The 22,299-nt window shown below is 43.7% G+C and overlaps 1 protein-coding gene across 5 annotated transcripts in view; it reads right to left on the bottom strand.

The window, feature by feature from the left end:
* Positions 1–19,483: 19,483 nt before the first annotated feature.
* The window catches only part of LOC124146746 (glycoprotein-N-acetylgalactosamine 3-beta-galactosyltransferase 1-B-like), a 46,605-nt gene continuing 43,789 nt past the window's right edge, over positions 19,484–22,299 (bottom strand). For all 5 annotated transcript variants that reach the window (XM_046517195.2, XM_046517194.2, XM_046517197.2 and 2 more), the window contains exon 4: positions 19,484–20,417. In XM_046517195.2, coding sequence (XP_046373151.2) covers positions 20,238–20,417 — 180 coding nt within the window. In that variant the 3' untranslated portion in view covers positions 19,484–20,237. The remainder of the gene's footprint in view (positions 20,418–22,299) is intronic.

The following is a 22,299-nucleotide window of genomic DNA, read 5'->3' as shown; positions in this document are numbered from 1 at the left end:
GCCATATTATTCCCACCCTGAGACACTTGCCTTCAAATACGAGTACTTATATGTTAGATCATGCCACAATATAAACAAGTGTCCAAAAGAAACGATACCACCTGTTTGCAACGACATAAAAGAAAAACTAAACAATGCAGAAGTTTAGGATTGGTGTTATGCTTTTGACAAATCCTTTCACAACATCTGTACAAAAATTTCATTTCAATAAAATCTGTACAACCAATATGACAAGCCTTTAAAGATGGGTGGGGTCGAAAAATGAACATTTCGTTAGAGCACTGATCACAGAAACAACGGGAAATGTCACACCACACGTCTCAAAGTCAAGTCAGTAGCGGGTATGTCCACCGTGAGCATCAATACATGACAGAACACGCCTACGGACTGATGACGTCAAACGTCTGATGACGTTGGGAGTGATGCGTTGCCATTCCTCGAGGAGACATCGTTTCAAGTCCTGGACGTTGACTGGAGGCACACGGCGACGTCGGATTTGCCGATCGAGGTGGTCCCATAAGTGCTCGATGGGATTCATGTCCGGTGAACATGCGGGCCATGGCAAAACCTGTACGTTGGCGTTGGCAAGGAAGTTCTGTGTCAATCTTGCTGTGTGTGGCCTTGCATTGTCATGTTGGAAAAGGAGTCCACGAGGCTGTTGCTGAATAAAGGGCACCACAACAGGCCGTAGGATGTCATCAAGATAACGCTGTGCATTCAGGTTTCCACGAATTACGACAAGCATCGTTTTGACGTCACCACATATGCCACCCCAAACCATTAACCCTCCACCTCCAAACGGGCGGACCTGTTGGATACAGTTAGGCGCCAAACGTTCACCAAATCGTCGGTATACAAGCTGCCGTCCATCGTTTCTAAAGATGAGGAATCTGCTCTCATCAGAGAACATAACACGTGCCCAGTCCCGCCGTTGCCAACGTCGAACTCGCCTGGCCCAGATCAGTCTGTTGTTCCGGTGTCGAGGCGTCAGGAACGGTCCGCGGTAGGGATGACGTGGCCGGATACCATACTGCCGTAGTCTCCTGTAGACGGTCTGTCGACTGATCCTGTGTCCCAGTGCTGTAGCCGCCGTGGACGTCGCAGTTACGGTGCGGTTCCTCAGGTGTAATACCCGGATGTAACGATCTTCACGGGGCGTGGTTACTCGTGGTCTTCCACTCCTGGGCCTGTCTGACGTCTGACCTGTCTGACGTAACCACTGCATCAACCTGGTGATTGTGATGCGTGCGCAGCCCAACCTTCTGGCGACGTCGACGTGTGACGCTCCTTGTTGGACCATTCCAACGGCTCTCTCTCTCTCGATGGCTGTCAAACGTGGCATATCTTGTGTTCTTTTTGTTGCTGTGATATCAACGTGTCTGATCAGCCGTTTTATTTTTTTTATGCACTTGCAGAACATGCTAGAGAGGGAAATGTCACTCTCACGAAATTTACGTTTTTTCCCGGAAGTGATCACGTGTTCCCGGTATTTTTTATCGACTATGCTGTGTTTGGGATGTGCAATACGAATTGGCATGTTTTCATACTAGACAATTCACTTAGTAAAAAACAATTTTGAAAATAAGTTGGTATCGTTTCGTTTGGACACTAGTTTATATACTTAGACATGTTTGTTTGTTGTTTAACGCCGCACTCAGCAATATTCAAACTATATGACGGCGGTCTGTAAATAATCGAGTCTGGACCAGACAATCCAGTGTTTTACAACATGAACATCGATCCACGCAATTGGGATACAATGACATGCATCAACCAAGTCAGCGATCCTGACCACCCGATCCCATTAGTCGCATTTTACGGCAAGCATAGTTGCCTTTTACCGCATTATGTACCTATTTATATTTCATGGTGTATCTCCTCATATCTCATGGTGTATCTACTCATATCTCATGGTGTATCTACTCATATCTCATGGTGTATCTATTCATATTTCATGGTGTATCTCCTCATAGCTCATGGTGTATCTCCTCATATATCATGGTGTATCTCCTCATATCTCTTGGTGTATCTCCTCATATCTCATTGTGTATCTCCTCATATCTCATGGTGTATCTATTCATATCGCATGGTGTATCTACTCATATTTCATGGTGTATCCCTCATATCTCATGGTGTATCTCCTCATATCTCATGGTGTATCTCCTCATATATCATGGTGTATCTCCTTATATCTCATGGTGTATCTATTCATATTTCATGGTGTATCTATTCATATTTCATGGTGTATCCCTCATATCTCATGGTGTATCTCCTCATATCTCATGGTGTATCTATTCATATCTCATGGTGTATCTACTCATATTTCATGGTGTATCTATTCATATCTCATGGTGTATCCCTCATATCTCATGGTGTATCTCCTCATATCTCATGGTGTATCTATTCATATTGCATGGTGTATCTACTCATATTTCATGGTGTATCTATTCATATTTCATGGTGTATCCCTCATATCTCATGGTGTATCTCCTCATATCTCATGGTGTATCTCCTCATATCTCATGGTGTATCTATTCATATTTCATGGTGTATCTCCTCATATCTCATGGTGTATCTCCTCATATATCATGGTGTATCTCCTTATATCGCATGGCGTATCTACTCATATTTCATGGTGTATCTATTCATATTTCATGGTGTATCCCTCATATCTCATGGTGTATCTCCTCATATCTCATGGTGTATCTATTCATATCTCATGGTGTATCTACTCATATTTCATGGTGTATCTATTCATATCTCATGGCAGTAAAGGCCAAGTCAGGTAAGCACATATAAACAGCGGCTATCACCATGTCGGAATTCAGGAATCCTTCGAGCAGTAGGCACACAGCTACTTTCACTGACACAGAATTTTAAAGTAAATATTATATTTTATTAAATAATAGTGTTATTTTTCAATTGTAGATACAGGAAGTAGTCAGCTGCTAGAACTGGACTGGGCTCCTGTCTGCATAAACGAGGAAAGAGGGGATGGCCGATTTCTCTTAGGCTGCGTTTGGTCGACACTAAACATAGTTTGTTTTCGTTAGTCCTCTTTTGAATTGGTCCATATTCCGCTACCTAGTTACAACCACGGGAGGTAATGGGGCTGTGAGTTGGCATGAATTCACTGTGAACATGGTAAGGCCAGATCCGGCCATGTGGAGTTTTAGCAATTTTAGAAATGTAGATCGTCACCCTCAGAGCATAACACGATTCCATTAAGAGTAAAAGGCAGTGAAAATTATATGAATGGATCACTTAAAATGAGTGATGACACCAGGTGACCGCGAAAACGGTAACATGTCCTGCCCTACAGGCAGGACCCGTCACTCACACAATTCGCACAACCATTTAAATGGACCAGAAAATCCAATGATACCATAGCGCATTTACTGATTCAGTTGAAACCGAAAACGATATGTCAATTTTGAATTACGGCTGCCGTGTACAAGTGCAGAAATTCTGTTTAACAGCAAATAGGTTTACACGCTGTACTGCAAAAAAAGGTTTACCACTGCAGCCGTGTTGTAACGTGTCTTGATGTCATTACGTATGTCTGTTGACGTCTTGACTTCTGGGTGCCACTACGCATGTCTGTTGACCTCCTGACTTCCGGGTGCCACTACGCATGTCTTGCGACCTCCTGAGTTCCGGGTGCCACTACGCATGTCTGTTGAGGCCCTGGGTTCCGGGTTTCACATCCACTTTACACTTGTCAGAGGGGTCCACAAAGTACGTGATCTAGACCAGCAGTTGTCGGACTTTCATTTTGTGGAAGCCTCCGTTGCAGTGTGGGTTCGAATCCCCGACGGGACTCAAACCAAAAAATACGAGTAATCTGTACTTTACTAAGAAAGTGCTATTCCAAGTATACCATTTGTTACAGAAATAAAAGTTGTTCACGCATATAAATATTTGGGATTAATGATGATACCAAAATGGTTTGGACAAAGGCATGTATTACTCTTTCATCACAGGGCAGCAAAGCTTTCATTCCTATAAAACCCTAAATGCGTAAACACAATGTAGCTGCCAGAAATGCTTTCGAAATATTTGATAAGAAGATTTTACCGATTTTGACTAATGGAAGTGAGATATGAAGCTTTACACACAGAGCAAATGTCGAAGTTATCCACCGAAAGTACGGTAAATGTGGACTAAATACTAGCCTTTCACACTGAAAACACAAAAACGTTTCCCTTTTCGTACGTGGGCAATGGACGGAAAAACGACCAACAATTCATCAAAAGTGAATAATTGGTGAGCGTCCAGGGAGTGTAAGGAAAAACGTCGAGTTTCTGAAGCAGAAAATAGTCGAAAAAACTATTCATTTCATCCGCCTTGTACAAATGTTAACGACCAATCACATTGCGCCGGCTCCCTGACGCACGTGATGCCCAAGGCTTCCTTCAGGAGGTAGTAGTAGGTGTCGTATTTCTGGCTGCGGCGGCATGCTTCTCTCTGGTATCTACCCCACGCAGAGCAGCGAGATTTGCTGACAAGACAGTTTTAGGATATCTGAACTGTCATTTGAATTCAGACACGCCCCAAGAACTAAACCATAACCAAGTTTATTGACATCACATATCCCTCCGCCATGCACTAGTTACAATGAAAGTAAATCTTGAGAAATAAGAGATGTTGCTTATTGCGATTAGAATGGACTATTATTACTTGATTGTTTTAGTTACTTACACTCAACATTGTTTTTGTTATTGTTTGTAATTGTAATTAACTATCTTCAAGATGAAATATACCATATATAGGGCCTCATCAGTGCAGTTCGCCATCAGCGTTATCAAAACAACTTCATGCACCAGTGATGTATGCAATTTCAAGTTTACCCCTCCATTTACATTGTCGACCCACCCAGGATGGCGGTAAAAAAAGAGTTGGTACGAGTGGATCCATAACACAGAATACATAATTATAACAAAGAGAGATCACACAACCATTTAAGAACAATTTATTGCTGTAAGTAAATAAAATCTAGAAAGTCTTACTTCTTGCTAACGAATGTGTCCCATATCCCATCAAGCTCCAATGAATTTCACATTACACATAAATCCTTCGAAATCCAGTTGATACATTGTTGTACAACCTGGGTTTACACTTTGACTTAACACTTATTTCCCCCTTATGTTATCTCGAATTAATTGTAGCTTAAATAATGAACCTGTTTCTTAATCTTTGTGTTTGGTATGATCAGTGGTCTTGTGTTACTAAACAACCATCGGAATCTACTCAGGAGTGCAGTTTCTAATGTAAATCTCCTATAACTATCCTATGAGTTGCATTCATTAATATTATGATATCAATAACTGTCTCACCTATCCACTACTCAACGTTAAGTCACAAAATATTATATTCTTTATAGTTTCTATATACACATTACTAGCAGTGTTTACCAATTATATGACTATTGGCAAACTTCCCTGTAGGCAAAAGTAGACCTAACCTTACAAAACCATGCTAGATTCGGATGGTTGGTTATAAACACATTGCTGATATGAAGGAAAATACACACCAAAGTTATAGCTCGAAACATGGACGGTACATGTTTAAATACAATAGAATCTCAGAAAAGTGATAATCTTTAGCGCAGTTTATTGTCTTGAAACTTAAAAGATGAATGGAGTTGTTTGTGTTAATGTTTGTATTTCTCTCTTTTTGTGGAATTATTGATGCGTCGCCTGCAGCTGCTTGTCATCTGATGGAGAGTAATCATCAGCTGGCACCAACTGCCATGGTTTTGTATAAATGCCAGAACAGGTAAATGGAACCTACACTGATAACTTCTGCGTCACAACAACTGCTCTCATCCCAGCAAATTCCCACCACTAGAATATGTATAATATATATTGCAGCTGTTATATATATATATATATATCAAAGTTCTACTTCGTTGACAATACTCTCTGTCAATACATTTCATACATGATATATATACGTGGTCCCAGGTGGCAAACGACAAGAGCTTACTGTTTCGGCATCACATCATATATTCACCTGAGGCAACAATTGCGTTATCACTGATTACATCTGGAATTTGTTTCGTTGGAAAATCGAAATGGGTTATTCTCCAACATTGATGTTTCATATTTCTTTGTCTGCAACATGAGTATTGGTTGAAAACAACATCTGGTGTAACATGACGCTGAATAATATTTGTATGCCTGGGTGTTCTTTTGTCCTGGCTCTTTGATATTGACCGGGACACACATTTTAGCACGAGGTAAGCTTATGCGTTTTAAATAATATTTTATTCAGGAAATAGTTAGAATTCGTTGCCTGAACAGATTAAATGTTTATATTTCCCTTCAAAATAACACGTGTTTTAACACACAAATATGTTAAACAAACACAAGTCTGTGTTTACAGTTATACTTGCCCATGTAGCCGTCGTATACAGGTAAATATGTAAATGTTGTGTACAGTCATGTGTGGAATTGAATACAATATTGAAATGAGGAACATGTTAATAAGGCGAGACATTTAAAAACAATATACAATATAAGGTGTTGAAGATCTTCTTTGGTAGACTCCAAAATACAGTTTTTAGACGTGCAAATACCTAAGTTACATCCTAAATTATATATATTTCATATTATTTTGTTATCTCTAAATACGGGGGCACGGGTGGCCCAGTCGTCTAAGGCGCCGCGATTCGCTGTGCAGAGTTACGTCCCTTGGGCACGCCAGAAACCTATGATTGTGGGTTCGAATCCCGGTTCGCCCCAATTATGTTTCTAGGTTTGTCAGCACCATACCCGTGCTCGTGGGTTTCACCGAAGTGGTAAACGTCTGAGACCTGCATCACTTCGGGCTTTCCTCCCACATTAAGCTGACACGCCGTGATATAACTGGAATACTGTTAAAAGCGGCGTTAAACCCAACTCACTCACAATCTCTAAATACCCACATCGGAAATCAATCAACATCCGAGAAATACTATTTTCGTAGTTAAAATCATAAATCTACTCAATAGAAACCAAATGGAGCACAGAACAATGTTTGATTTTAGGACAAGGACTTAGGCAATCATTCTTGACTTGGAACCCGTTTCAAATTTATTATCTAGGACTTTGGAGACAGATAGACTAACACTTAGTCAATGAAAACATTTCTTTAAAATAAGTATATTTTTTATTCGAAAGGACCTTTCCTCTTTTTCTGTTTTGGAATCAAGCAAACTAGGCTTGGTTAGTTTGATCTTCTAGGCTTTTAGTAAAAGGAGTTACCTACAAAATATATATTCCACAGTCATGGTGAAAGACTTGGGGACAGACTACGGTATCGCATGGAGAACCGACAAAATCTCGCTTGGGTCAGCCTGGGCCAGTGTATTCTGATATGTTGCTGAGTCTTGAGTTTGGACTGTTGGCTCAATAGAACAAGCTAGGGCACAGTGGTATAATAATGGGGTTATTTTACTTTCGGGATTGTTAATGTAGAGCATTACCAACACACAATTCGTCTGTTTTAAAAAATATGTGTTATTGTGATTTGATATTCATAATAATGCTACGCTACACAATGGTGACACAAAATTGTACCAGCATCACATATATGAATATTGCCTTCTTGTACTCGAGGTACATTGATCACTTTGAAGTTGAAACATGTATCTAAATAGTAATTATGTAGGGTTAGAAATATACACTTCCGACATTTCTCGTTATAATTTTCTTTGGGAAAGAGGGGGCACGGGTGGCCCAGTCGTCTAAGGCGCCGCGATTCGCTGTGCAGAGTTGCGTCCCTTGGGCACGCCAGAAACCTATGATTGTGGGTTCGAATCCCGGTTCGCCCCGATTATGTTTCTAGGTTTGTCAGCACCATACCCGTGCTCGTGGGTTTCACCGAAGTGGTAAACGTCTTAGACCTGCATCACTTCGGGCTTTGCTCCCACATTAAGCTGACACGCCGTGATATAACTGGAATAATGTTAAAAGCGGCGTTAAACCCAACTCACTCACTCACTTTGGGAAAGAGAAGTAGTGACTGGTATCTGATGGGTGTCAACAGCCGTGGAGTCACTGTCTCAGATGGCTCGATTTGCTTGGCCCTAAATATTTAGACGGCAAACACCACGTGGCTCGTTAGTCTGTCTCACAGTCCGTGGATCATACTATTTTCCCTTTCACCCAGCCCTTACTGTAATGGTATAGCCCTATATTCAGCAAGCCTAGATTTCCCACTGTTTTGGGTTGAAATTTCCATCTCACTAGGGCTCCTTTTCAAAGTAAATGCATTTGCTTGTTATCAAAATAATATATTTTCAGAGACTAAGCGTTAATCAAACCGTGAAGCACAACGATCCAAAAGAGCCTTATGCAAGTCTATAATTGTTTTGCAAGTCCAGATTTCTTCAGACCGGTGCCACCCGCCGTAAAGAGGTGCTCCAGCAGACTCTCTACATGTCCCGATCATGTATCAAAAGCCACTTACCTAATTTAATTATCGTAATTAGTTGTCTGTCTATCTCTATCTCGGGTATAATACTCTCATAGCTTAATCAGGTTATAGGGTCAGTTCATTCTTGAATTTAGGGTAGTCAGGTAGTCAGGTGCTCCAGCAGACTCTCTACATGTCCCGATCATGTATCAAAAGCCACTTACCTAATTTAATTGTCGTAATTAGTTGTCTATACATATCTATCTCTATCTCGGGTATAATACTCTCATAGCTTAATCAGGTTATAGGGTCAGTTCATTCTTGTATTAAGGGTAGTCAGGTAGTCAGGTGCTCCAGCAGACTCTCTACATCTCTCCAGTCCCGATCATCTAACAAAAGCCACTTACCTTTTTTAGGAAATAATTTCAATTCATAGAGTCTACGTTAATTTAGAGGCTTGCTGAACAGATCAACAGATCACCATTTTTTCGTGTGTTGTTTTCGACACTGGTGGATAGGTTGTGTGTGCATGTCTGCGTATATCCTTTGATATCCTAAATTTGTAAAAACACCTGAATGATTAATTAAAATAGTAATACTGCACATACAATAGCATGTTTTTTTACAAGAGGTTGGGCTTTATTCACGTCAACAAATAACTAACTGCATGTGGTTCGTTATTCGTCTTTTTCCATATACATGTCCATTTGTATACATCAGTTTGTGTATATGTAAAGGGTCACCTCGCAATCTATATTCGTGCTTTTGTCTCTTTTTGTGCATGCCGTTATGGAGTATATCCTTGTGGTTATATCACATCAGAGTGCCCGGCCCATGTGTGAAACCAATATGGCTGGACATAGCTAAACGTGGACGCATGAAATTTTCTTTTTGCACGATCTCCAGTCATCTACGATCAGTATATATAAAAAAAAGTATCTCTATTAGGAGTTAGTCTACCCACACAGCTTTGGGAGCGAGGGATTTTATTGGAGTGATCGACTTGGATTGATTGATTGCACAGCATTCCTGTACACGTGTACAGGAGAAGATGAAAACTGAAAAAAACATATGAACAATGAATGAAAATATATGTACTTGATAATACATGTGTACATGTATATACGTAATGATAAAATGACAAAACATGTACATGTCTATAATAGTACTTGGACATTATTACTACGTTCCATGTAACTACATGTATGGCATATTAATCTTGCAATATATTTTGCAGGGGTGAGGGTAGAGAATGGGAGGTGAGATTAAAGGTGGGTGGGGCATGATAAACGTTAGTTCTATTTTTTTAAATTTTATAGATTTTCAAATAATTTTAATATATATCGTAATCTCTTTGATTCAAGTCCATGAAAAATGTTACATTAAATGGGGTGTCAGTTTGTTAGGTTGAAAGTGAATTACATCCGATAGTGGAATGCGTCATTAATTACTTGGGAGTGACAAAATGTACATATCCTTTGCTCGGATCTTTTTTCCATCGGCCTGTTTATTTTGGTAGTTTATGATTACTGGTTTTAAAATATAATTAAGGTTTAAATAGCTGCTAAAAGCTGCGTAATACCACACTCACTCACTCACTCACTCACTCACTGATAAGACGGACATCAATAGTCCATCCTTAACATTTTATTCTACTTTGCACCCCACATCCCCTGTGCTGACTGTCTGTGATAGTATGACCGCACCCCACATCCCCTGTGCTGACTGTCTGTGATAGTATGACCGCACCCCAAATCCCCTGTGCTGACTGTCTGTGATAGTATGGCCGCACCCCACATCCCCTGTGCTGACTGTCTGTGATAGTATGACCGCACCCAACATCCCCTGTGCTGACTGTCTGTGATAGTATGACCGCACCCCAAATCCCCTGTGCTGACTGTCTGTGATAGTATGACCGCACCCAACATCCCCTGTGCTGACTGTCTGTGATAGTATGACCGCACCCCAAATCCCCTGTGCTGGCTGTCTGTGATAGTATGGCCGCACCCCACATCCCCTGTGCTGACTGTCTGTGATACTATAGCCGCACACCGCATCTCCTGTGCTGACTGTCTGTGATAGTATGACCGCACCCAACACCCCCTGGGCTGTCTGTCTGTGATAGTATGACCCCACCCCGCATCCCCTGTGCTGTTTGTCTGTGATTGTATGACCACACCCCCGCATCCCCTGTGCTGACTGTCTGTGATAGTATGACCGCATTCCACATCCCCTGTGCTGACTGTCTGTGATAGTATGACCGCATCCCATATCCCCTGTGCTGACTGTCTGTGATAGTATGACCGCACCCCATATCCCCTGTGCTGACTGTCTGTGATAGTATGACCGCATACCACATCACCTGTGCTGACTGTCTGTGATAGTATGACCGCATCCCACATCCCCTGTGCTGACTGTCTGTGATAGTATGACCGCATTCCACATCCCCTGTGCTGACTGTCTGTGATAGTATGACCGCATCCCATATCCCCTGTGCTGACTGTCTGTGATAGTATGACCGCACCCCATATCCCCTGTGCTGACTGTCTGTGATAGTATGACCGCACCCCATATCCCCTGTGCTGTCTGTCTGTGATAGTATGACCGCACCCCACATCACCTGCGCTGTCTGTGATAGTATGACCACATCCCGCATACACTGCGCTGACTGTCTGTGACAGTATGACCGCACCCCACATCACCTGCGCTGACTGTCTGTGATAGTATGACCACATCCCGCATACCCTGTGCTGACTGTCTGTGATAGTATGTCCGCATCCCACATCCCCTGTGCTGTTTGTCTGTGATAGTATGACCGCACCCCAAATCCCCTGTGCTGACTGTCTGTGATAGTATGACCGCATCCCACATCCCCTGTGCTGACTGTCTGTGATAGTATGACCGCACCCCGCATCTCCTGTGCTAACTGTCTGTGGTAGTATGACCGCACCCCAGATCCCCTGTGCTGACTGTCTGTGATAGTATGACCGCACCCCACACCCCTGTGCTGACTGTCTGTGATAGTATGACCGCACCCCACACCCCCTGTGCTGACTGTCTGTGATAGTATGACCGCATTCCACATCCCCTGTGCTGACTGTCTGTGATAGTATGACCGCATCCCATATCCCCTGTGCTGACTGTCTGTGATAGTATGACCGCACCCCATATCCCCTGTGCTGTCTGTCTGTGATAGTATGACCGCACCCCACATCACCTGCGCTGTCTGTGATAGTATGACCACATCCCGCATACCCTGCGCTGACTGTCTGTGATAGTATGACCGCACCCCACATCACCTGCGCTGACTGTCTGTGATAGTATGACCACATACCGCATACCCTGTGCTGACTGTCTGTGATAGTATGTCCGCATCCCACATCCCCTGTGCTGACTGTCTGTGATAGTATGACCGCACCCCAAATCCCCTGTGCTGACTGTCTGTGATAGTATGACCGCATCCCACATCCCCTGTGCTGACTGTCTGTGATAGTATGACCGCACCCCACACCCCCTGTGCTGACTGTCTGTGATAGTATGACCGCACCCCACATCCCCTGTGCTGACTGTCTGTGATACTATAACCGCACACCGCATCTCCTGTGCTGACTGTCTGTGATAGTATGACCGCACCCAACACCCCCTGGGCTGTCTGTCTGTGATAGTATGACCCCTCCCCGCATCCCCTGTGCTGACTGTCTGTGATAGTATGACCACACCCCCGCATCCCCTGTGCTGACTGTCTGTGATAGTATGACCGCATTCCACATCCCCTGTGCTGACTGTCTGTGATAGTATGACCGCATCCCATATCCCCTGTGCTGACTGTCTGTGATAGTATGACCGCACCCCATATCCCCTGTGCTGACTGTCTGTGATAGTATAACCGCACCCCATATCCCCTCTGCTGTCTGTCTGTGATAGTATGACCGCACCCCACATCACCTGCGCTGTCTGTGATAGTATGACCACACCCCCGCATCCCCTGTGCTGACTGTCTGTGATAGTATGACCGCATTCCACATCCCCTGCGCTGACTGTCTGTGATAGTATGACCGCATCCCACATCCCCTGTGCTGACTGTCTGTGATAGTATGACCGCATCCCACATCCCCTGTGCTGACTGTGTGTGATAATATGACCGCACCCCGCATCACCTGTGGTGACTGTCTGTGATAGTATGACCGCACCCCACATCCCCTGTGCTGACTGTCTGTGATAGTATGACCGCACCCCACATCCCCTGTGCTGACTGTCTGTGATAGTATGACCGCACCCCACACCCCCTGTGCTGACTGTCTGTGATAGTATGACCCCACCCCGCATCCTCTGTGCTGACTGTCTGTGATAGTATGACCGCACCCCACATCACCTGCGCTGACTGTCTGTGATAGTATGACCGCACCCCACATCCCCTGTGCTGACTGTCTGTGATACTATAACCGCACACCGCATCTCCTGTGCTGACTGTCTGTGATAGTATGACCGCACCCAACACCCCCTGGGCTGTCTGTCTGTGATAGTATGACCCCTCCCCGCATCCCCTGTGCTGACTGTCTGTGATAGTATGACCACACCCCCGCATCCCCTGTGCTGACTGTCTGTGATAGTATGACCGCATTCCACATCCCCTGTGCTGACTGTCTGTGATAGTATGACCGCATCCCATATCCCCTGTGCTGACTGTCTGTGATAGTATGACCGCACCCCATATCCCCTGTGCTGACTGTCTGTGATAGTATGACCGCACCCCATATCCCCTGTGCTGTCTGTCTGTGATAGTATGACCGCACCCCACATCACCTGCGCTGTCTGTGATAGTATGACCACACCCCCGCATCCCCTGTGCTGACTGTCTGTGATAGTATGACCGCATTCCACATCCCCTGTGCTGACTGTCTGTGATAGTATGACCGCACCCCACACCCCCTGTGCTGACTGTCTGTGATAGTATGACCGCATCCCACATCCCCTGTGCTGACTGTGTGTGATAGTATGACCGCACCCCGCATCACCTGTGCTGACTGTCTGTGATAGTATGACCGCACCCCACATCCCCTGTGCTGACTGTCTGTGATAGTATGACCGCACCCCACATCCCCTGTGCTGACTGTCTGTGATAGTATGAACGCACCCCACACCCCCTGTGCTGACTGTCTGTGATAGTATGACCCCACCCCGCATCCTCTGTGCTGACTGTCTGTGATAGTATGACCGCACCCCACATCACCTGCGCTGACTGTCTGTGATAGTATGACCGCACCCCACATCACCTGCGCTGTCTGTCTGTGATAGTATGACCACATCCCGCATACCCTGTGCTGACTGTCTGTGATAGTATGAACGCACCCCACACCCCCTGTGCTGACTGTCTGTGATAGTATGACCGCACCCCACACCCCCTGTGCTGACTGTGTGTGATAGTATGACCACACCCCGCATCCCCTGTGCTGACTGTCTGTGATAGTATGACCGCACCCCACACCCCTGTGCTGACTGTCTGTGATAGTATGACCGCACCCCACATCCCCTGTGCTGACTGTCTGTGATAGTATGACCGCACCCCACATCACCTGCGCTGACTGTCTGTGATAGTATGACCACATCCCGCATACCCTGTGCTGACTGTCTGTGATAGTATGACCGCACCCCACATCCCCTGTGCTGACTGTCTGTGATAGTATGACCGCACCCCACACCCCCTGTTCTGACTGTCTGTGATAGTATGACCGCACCCCACATCACCTGCGCTGACTGTCTGTGATAGTATGACCGCACCCGACACCCCCTGTGCTGACTGTCTGTGATAGTATGACCGTATCCCACATCCCCTGTGCTTACTGTCTGTGATAGTATGACCGCACCCCACACCCCCTGTTCTGACTGTCTATGATAGTATGACCGCACCCCACATCACCTGCGCTGACTGTCTGTGATAGTATGACCGCACCCCACACCCCCTGTGCTGACTGTCTGTGATAGTATGACCGCACCCCACATCAAGATGTAAAGCTTAATAAACTTGCATAATTGCACTGAAGAAATTTCAGAGCTTAATCTACTTCTAAAGTTACACTGAAGACATGTAGAGCTCAAAATACGTGTATGATTGGACTCGAGAGATGTAGAGCTTAAATATGCTTATATGTTTATACTGAAGAGATGTAGTGCTGAAGTTACTTGTATAATTGGACTGATGACACGTTGAGCTGAATATACTGGTATAATTACACTTGAGAGATGTAGATCTTAATATAATTGTTTATGCTTCAAACTCGCGTCTTCACATAGTTGAACAATCGTTGTAAATAAGTATGACATTTACAAGCCTTAACGATTATTGTTATAAATATCATTTTCATATATTTGTGTCTTAATGTTTGTGCATTTACGTAATTTCAGTTGTAGTTTTAGAAACATCTACTTAAATCTATGTCTAAATTTACAATCGTCAGTTTTAGAAACTGACTATAATTCTCAGTTTACTAAACCGTTAACACTAATTGTCTTTATGCCTTCTTCGAGGTGCGAGTACATTGACCTATATAGGAGCACTATCATCACTGTAAGTTCAAGTGGTACCGAGAAGAACTTTGTTTCACTTAGGTTGTTACCTCCGACATATGAGGTACAAATTGGTCCCCAAAACATTTAGGTTGCACAAATTGTAAATTATTTCATTTACGTGGTAACTTTCATCTATCACTAAAATATTAAACAGCTCTAATACCTAGTAAATTGCTTTGAGTCTGAATAATGTTATGACAGAAAAATCGATTAAGTATCTACACTTCATAGAGTTTTTTCAGTGGATTCTTAAAGGTTGCAAGTTCCTGAATTGAGCGAATGTTTCGTTTGTTTGTTTGTTGTTTAAAACCGCACTCGGCAATAATCCAGCTATATGACGGCGGTCTGTAAATATCATCGAGCCACGCAATTTAGATACGATCACATGCATCACCCAAGTCAGCGAGCTTGACCACCTGAAGTTGCAAAGGTAGATTATTCCACATATATGGGCCTGCTGTTGGGAAGGTCCTGTCACCAGATGTCTTGGTCCTGGAAGGCATCAAGATAAACATGTTTTGTTCTCAGTGAAAGAATTGGCTGGTATTTCTGTATGAGGTCTGAGACGCACATCCATTTAAAGCGCGCGTAAAATGTCTCACAATGACCACGTTCTGTGAAATTTGCTCCGCCGTGAAAGATTGACGCTGAATATCAGAATTCAAGTCATTGTTGTAAACTTCAGTATCATTGTTGTTATGTATACGGGAATATCCGAGTAACTCTCCATTCCTTAAAAATAATGGAGCAGAGGCCCCGCAGGGGCCGAGGCCCATTATTTTTAAGGAATGGAGAGTTACGAGGATATTCCCCTACTTAAAACTCATCCCTACTTTTACACTTTGACAAAATATTCTGTAGTTGAAAATATTTGAAAAATTCAAATGCTGCTTCAAGATAATGTACAGTTGACAAGCAACTCTCCATTCCTGAAAAATAATGGAGCGTTCAAACAATAGAATGACGTCACAGATGTGTTTTAACTTCAGTATCTCAACCAAGCAGGCTTTCCGGAACGTCAGGACGTAACGAGTCGGCTTCAAATGGAGCATCACTTAATTATTGTCTTCCGGTGAGCGAGCATAACGCTCCGCTCGCCTCATGTATATCATTCATCACCACTCCCTTTCCGCAAACTGTAAGAAGACTCCTGAATGACTCCAGCTGGTCACGACTGATGTTGGTCCCACGTGTCTCGTGATTTTGCGATGTGTAACAAAGGAATCGCCCTCCGCCAAAGCTTCAGGAAACGGAGAGTGCAAAGTGGCGTTTCTGGCTACCTTCGGTGTTCAAGGGTAATAATACAAGATAAGAACAAATCTGATGCCCAATTGGAATACATATGTTCAAATAACTTTCCCCGAGATGTACATTCAGCTAATCCTGTGAGTGGGGTTACCACGATGTCTGATTTACCCTGACTTTCTTAATAGTCTCGCTCTGAAAACACTTCCGGTTAAAACCAGAAGTGCAAACAGACGACACTTATACCTTTGTTACCAGACGATACCGGCCGTTCACTCCTAGAAGCGACATATATTTTCACAGCAGCGTTTCTTCAGCAATGATCGTCGGACTTTTACTCTCTATTTGTTGTAATTAGGAAAGCGAAAAAATAAATTCCTTATCTTTGTATAGTCCACTGTAAGATTCCGACTATATATTAAGCATGTGTTTATGAATCAAAATCTAATAGCGATCATACCATGTGTTTATGAAAAGGAGAGCGTATCCTACCCCATCATAAACACCCATCACCCCATCATAAACACATGCAAAGGCGAGTACTTTTCCCACCTGAAAAACACTTGGAACATATAGCTCAAATTAAAATATGGAATTGCATCGGAAATCATGTTTGTTACTAATGCGTCAAATTTGGAAGTCAAAGATAAACCAACAACAGGTACACTGAGAGAACGAGGGTCCTAATTGGGGCAATTCTGGGATTCGAACCTCGATTGGCGCATCTGTAAATGGCAGAGGGATGCTACAATGCACAGGGAAGACCAAGACCGACTCTTCTTTTGACAGTTATCATGAGTGCCCCATACATTCCTCTCCGTGGAGATTCAGAGTACGCATTGGTTCCCAGCAACCTATTCTCCTCGAACTGGGCGACCTAATGGATGGGGTGGTCAGAATTGGTGTCATGGTTGACTTCGTGTCACCGTATCCCGGCAGCGTAAAATATTTGCTCATGGTAACAGTCACTGAACTACCCGATCGAGGCATGAGTATCACAATCTACGTGATTATAATGCATATTTCTTAAGATATGAAATATCTCTATTGGCGACGTCTACATGTGTTTATGGCAACTGCATTGTCAATATGTATTTTTGAATATTATATACATTTATTAATACTAATTTACGTTGGTATAAAAAAGCACAATTGGCCCAAATTATTACCTGATTTTATTTCAGAATAACAAAATAAACAATTAACATACATTTGTAAATTCATTCAATTGATTCCATCACTAAACTCTCGTTAAACAATCACACCAATAATGTTTTATGACATGAGTACGCGCAACTGCTATCATTTCCCTGAAGTGATATCACTTTGGAATATGTACAGAACAAAAATAACTTAGGGATCACGAATATCTTGGGGGATATTTGGCCATAGTGAAGACTGGGCACAGAATTCCATAAAAATATTTTTAAGATATTAATGATCCCTCACTTTTTTTTGTTCAATCTAAATTTCATTTATCTCGTTCAGTCCGCCGTTTTCAGATTATTATCTGATCAGCTGATAATTCTCTCCTCTCCCTGTGAAGGCAGTATTGTTTTAATAATCGGGAAAGGAAGAGCCTCAAAATTGTTTGAATAATAAGTGCGACAATTTAATACACAAACAACTGTCGCTCCATTTTACATGAATGAAATAATTATGTAAATAATGTCTGACATTCAACAAGCTAACTAAGAAAATGCAAGAAGTAATAATTTGAAATGTTGCTAAAAAATAGCAAATGCCCAGGGGGTTTCAAAATCAAGGGCGGCTAATTTGAGATCGCGAGAACCACGGTAATGGATCCGGGGGCTAGTTTGGTTTTACCGAAATGCGAGCCCAGGAAATTTTGAGGATGATGGGAACATGTCATTATTAATAAAATTTATACTGGAAATAGGATTTGATAAATCTACGTATGCACCCAGGCGGAAGCTGAAACACCGCTCAGAAAGTTCCATTGGCAGATTTGTGTGAAATGTTGTGTGAAATGAGTGTCATTATTAGCGCATGGATGCAATGACGTCATTAATTTGTCACGACTTCATACTCAAATAAATATTCCCCCTTTACCCGGCACCATACATCTGCATATTTTCAAACAAATGTTTGAGATTTACAGTAATTAAATGTTAATATCGCCATAGTCAATCCCAACGTCACAAGTCGCAACATATGTGCAGTAATCTATAACGCAATGTTGGTCCCATCTCACTCTCAGCTGCATCTACATAACACCACTCCCGCTGGTATAGCGTGGCAACCACTGACGTGACAGGGTGTCTCTCTAACAATAACAATACAGTAAACTACGGTTATAACGAACACGCTTATAACGAACTGTCGGATATAACGAACTACTTATTTGGTCCCGACTATTTGCTGTAGTTATGCTGTATATATGCTTATAACGAACTACGGTTATAACGAACTAAAATTAGAAGTCCCTTTGAGTTCGTTATAACCGTACTTTACTGTACATGTAAATCTACTTACTGCAAGTGTATTTGGATTGTTTTAGTGAAAATACCGACTTTCCTCTATTTCAACACACGACGTGACGTCGGGTCCCAGGATAACAGTTCATAATTTATTATGTGATATGTTGGTGGTTGATGATGACCGTGTCCTGCAAATGTACCCTGTGTGTGACAGTAGAATTTGGGATTTGGTAAGGAAGTGAGTTACCACTGTGTCAGATTTAAACAGAATTAAAAAGGCGCCGTGACAACGGCTTGTGCGAAATTAGTGAGTGAGTGAGTGAGTGAGTGAGTGAGTTGGGTTTAACGCCGCTTTTAACAGTATTCCAGTTATATCACGGCGTGTCAGCTTAATGTGGGAGGAAAGCCCGAAGTGATGCAGGTCTCAGACGTTTACCACTTCGGTGAAACCCACGAGCACGGGTATGGTGCTGACAAACCTAGAAACATAATCGGGGCGAACCGGGATTCGAACCCACAATCATAGGTTTCTGGCGTGCCCAAGGGACGCAACTCTGCACAGCGAATCGCGGCGCCTTAGACGACTGGGCCACCCGTGCCCCCTGTGCGAAATTAATAGACGATAGAGCGTCTAATAGAGGAAATAAGGTGTGACCGTGATTGATTCTCTGAAGCGCAATATCGTGGTTAACACCAACGAGGGACACAGCCCTGTGCCTGTATATGTGAAAATGCACTGCAGCATGTCCTGCGTGTGTAGCCCATTGCTAAGCCACAACTCTCGAGTGTTTAACAGGCCCTTAAGTACACCCAAAGAGACAATATAGAAAATAAATACATCGATATATTTTCCTGAACAGAAGGCACAGACATGACGTCACGGGTTACGCACTAGGCTAGGCTCGATCACACACTGATAAACCCAGTGTCGGATCACCAGAGTTCAGCATTATCTGGAAAATGTTGAAATGGCTTTGAAAGTCACACAGACGTTGTCGGGACAAGACCGAGTCCGAAAATCAGATAGCCAAACACCATCAACAGCCAGTCCAGCACTGACCAGTTCACTCATCGACTACCAAACAGATTTGTTTATTTGTTGCTTAACACGACACTCAGTAATATTCCAGTTATATAATAATCGTGTCTGGACCAGACAATCCAGTTATTGCCATCATGAGCATCGATCCACGCAATTGGATGTGATGATATGCATCAACCAAGACCACCCGATCCCGTTAGTCGCCTCATGCCAATCAAAGCCAGATCTCACAGAACGTTATGGTGTACTTAATGTCCAATAGTTTCCGACATGTGACTAGTTTTATTGCTTTGGTTGTTGAGCAAACTCCTTCATGTAAGCTGTACTCAGTCTATTGTCTTTCACACTTGCACAACCTATGTGTATGTTGAAGCTAGCAATTACAGACTTGTACCATGATCGAACATCCATGAACCAAATTGCTGTAGATGATAATGCCGGGTACAACGAACAGTGTGATTGCTTTCGACCTATTCCACAGAACACAGTAAATATCTCATGTCACTACGCATGTCTGGTGAACTCTTGAGTTCCGGGTGCCACTACGCATGTATGTTGACCTCCTGAGTTCCGGGTTTCACATCCGCTTGTCTGTTGAGTTCCTGGGTTCCGGACACAATGCCATACGGTCGTAAGTGATAGATGTAAAACTCCAGGGCGTACATCTTCTGTGGGGGCACGTAGTGGAAGGTTATGGCGTAGTCGGAGATGCTCTCTGTGCCCTGAAATAATTACCATAACTTTGAAGGAAACTGTTATTATAATAAAGCTGTGCTTGCCATGGCAACAAAACATAACCAATCATGGCCATAAAGGTGGGGTGGGTTGGGGTGGGGTGAATGATGAGGTGAGGTGAGGTGAAATGGGGTTTAACGTCGCGTCCAAGATTATTGCACTTATATAGCGACGTGCACGTACGTGTGTGTGTTTGTGTGGCTGCTTGTACTAGTCCGGACTGATGCCGATTATAGTGCTAGCTCACTGAGATACCATGCCGCAGTTTAACATGAATACCCCACACAGACACAGTATACTGACTCCGAGCCGACCAGTCCTCATTTTAGCCCCTTAATGCCGAGCGCCAGACAGGGTAACAACAATACCATCTTTAAACGTCTTTTTGTATGACGCGGCAGGGGATCGAACCCCGGACCTTCCGCTCTCCGGGCGGACGCTCTACCACTAGACCACGGAGGCGGTCAGGTGGGGTGAATGAGTGAGTTGGGTTTAACACCGCTTTGAACAGTACTCCAGTAATATGCCAGTGGCTGCTTGAACAAGTCCGGACGCATGTCGGTTTTTTAGTTCCAGCCCACTGTTACACCATGACGCACACCTGGAAGCGCTCGTCAAATCACTAACATCGCTATCATCAACACTATGACGTCATTTAACATGGACATTAACCCATATTAGTCCACCGGCTCGGAACCATTCCAGGTTCTATCGCTCTAATGCCTAGCTCAAGGCAGGGAAACAACAAATACCATCTTTTAACACCGTTTGGAATGACGCGCCCTGGAATGGAACCAAAACTCCGGACAGACATTCTACCCAGAGCAATAGACAAGGAAGAGGTCCGATTGATTATATGTAAGTTACATACTTTGGTGCGTGTGTGTAAATTTTAGCAATATTTCAGTGACATCACGACGTCTTTGTTCGGGGGGCAATCCGAAGTGACGCAGTTTACCACTTAGATGAGCACGGTGTTGGGTGGGGTAAGGAATGGAGCTTCCAACCAGATCAAGACGAAGAATCGAGGATCCGAACTTCCGATCACAGGAACCTGGTACGCACAACAAACTGTTGCGCGAAGGCTTCGTGTCCACCGTTCCCCAAGGACGTTTCGAATGATTGGTTGCTTGTTAATCTGTTGTTTAATGCCGCACACAACAATATGCCACCTAAATGACGGCGGTCTGTTAGTAATCGAGTAAGGACCAGACAATCCAGTGTTTGATATTATGCTCAACGATCCACGCCGGAGTACGACATTGCCAACCAAGTCACGGAGCCTGACATCCTGATCCATTACCAGGAATAGGTTGATGGGGACATTCTAACCCGGCATCCCCCACGGGGACCACTCGGACGTCGTTGGAGTGAGTGAGTGAGTGAGTGAGTGAGTGAGTTTGGTTTAACGCCGTTTTTAACAGTATTCCAGTTATATCACGGCGTGTAAGCTTAATGTGGGAGGAAAGCCCGAAGTGATGCAGGTCTCAGACGTTTACCACTTCGGTGAAACCCACGAGCACGGGTATGGTGCTGACAAACCTAGAAACATAATTGGGGCGAACCGGGATTTGAACCCACAATCATTGGTTTCTGGCGTGCCCAAGGGACGCAACTCTGCACAGCGAATCGCGGCGCCTTAGACGACTGGGCCACCCGTGCCCCCCGGACGTCGCTGGAGACGACGATACATGTGTACGTGGCATGCACTCAAATCATGGTATATGTATACAGATCAATGTCTGCGTGACCACGAATCTGGCAACAGGACAAACAGCTTAAGTCAAGTACTACCTTCTCCACAGAAGCACTCGATTCGTTTATATTATCCCACCCTGCACTCAATCACTTCGGTGTCATCGTCTCAGC

The sequence above is a fragment of the Haliotis rufescens genome, unplaced genomic scaffold, assembly GCF_023055435.1.
Source record: "Haliotis rufescens isolate VD_foot unplaced genomic scaffold, xgHalRufe1.0.p SCAF_10, whole genome shotgun sequence".
Classification (NCBI taxonomy): domain Eukaryota; kingdom Metazoa; phylum Mollusca; class Gastropoda; order Lepetellida; family Haliotidae; genus Haliotis; species Haliotis rufescens.
Note: the sequence above shows the minus strand (reverse complement) of the source record. Positions and strands in the feature narration are given on the sequence as shown.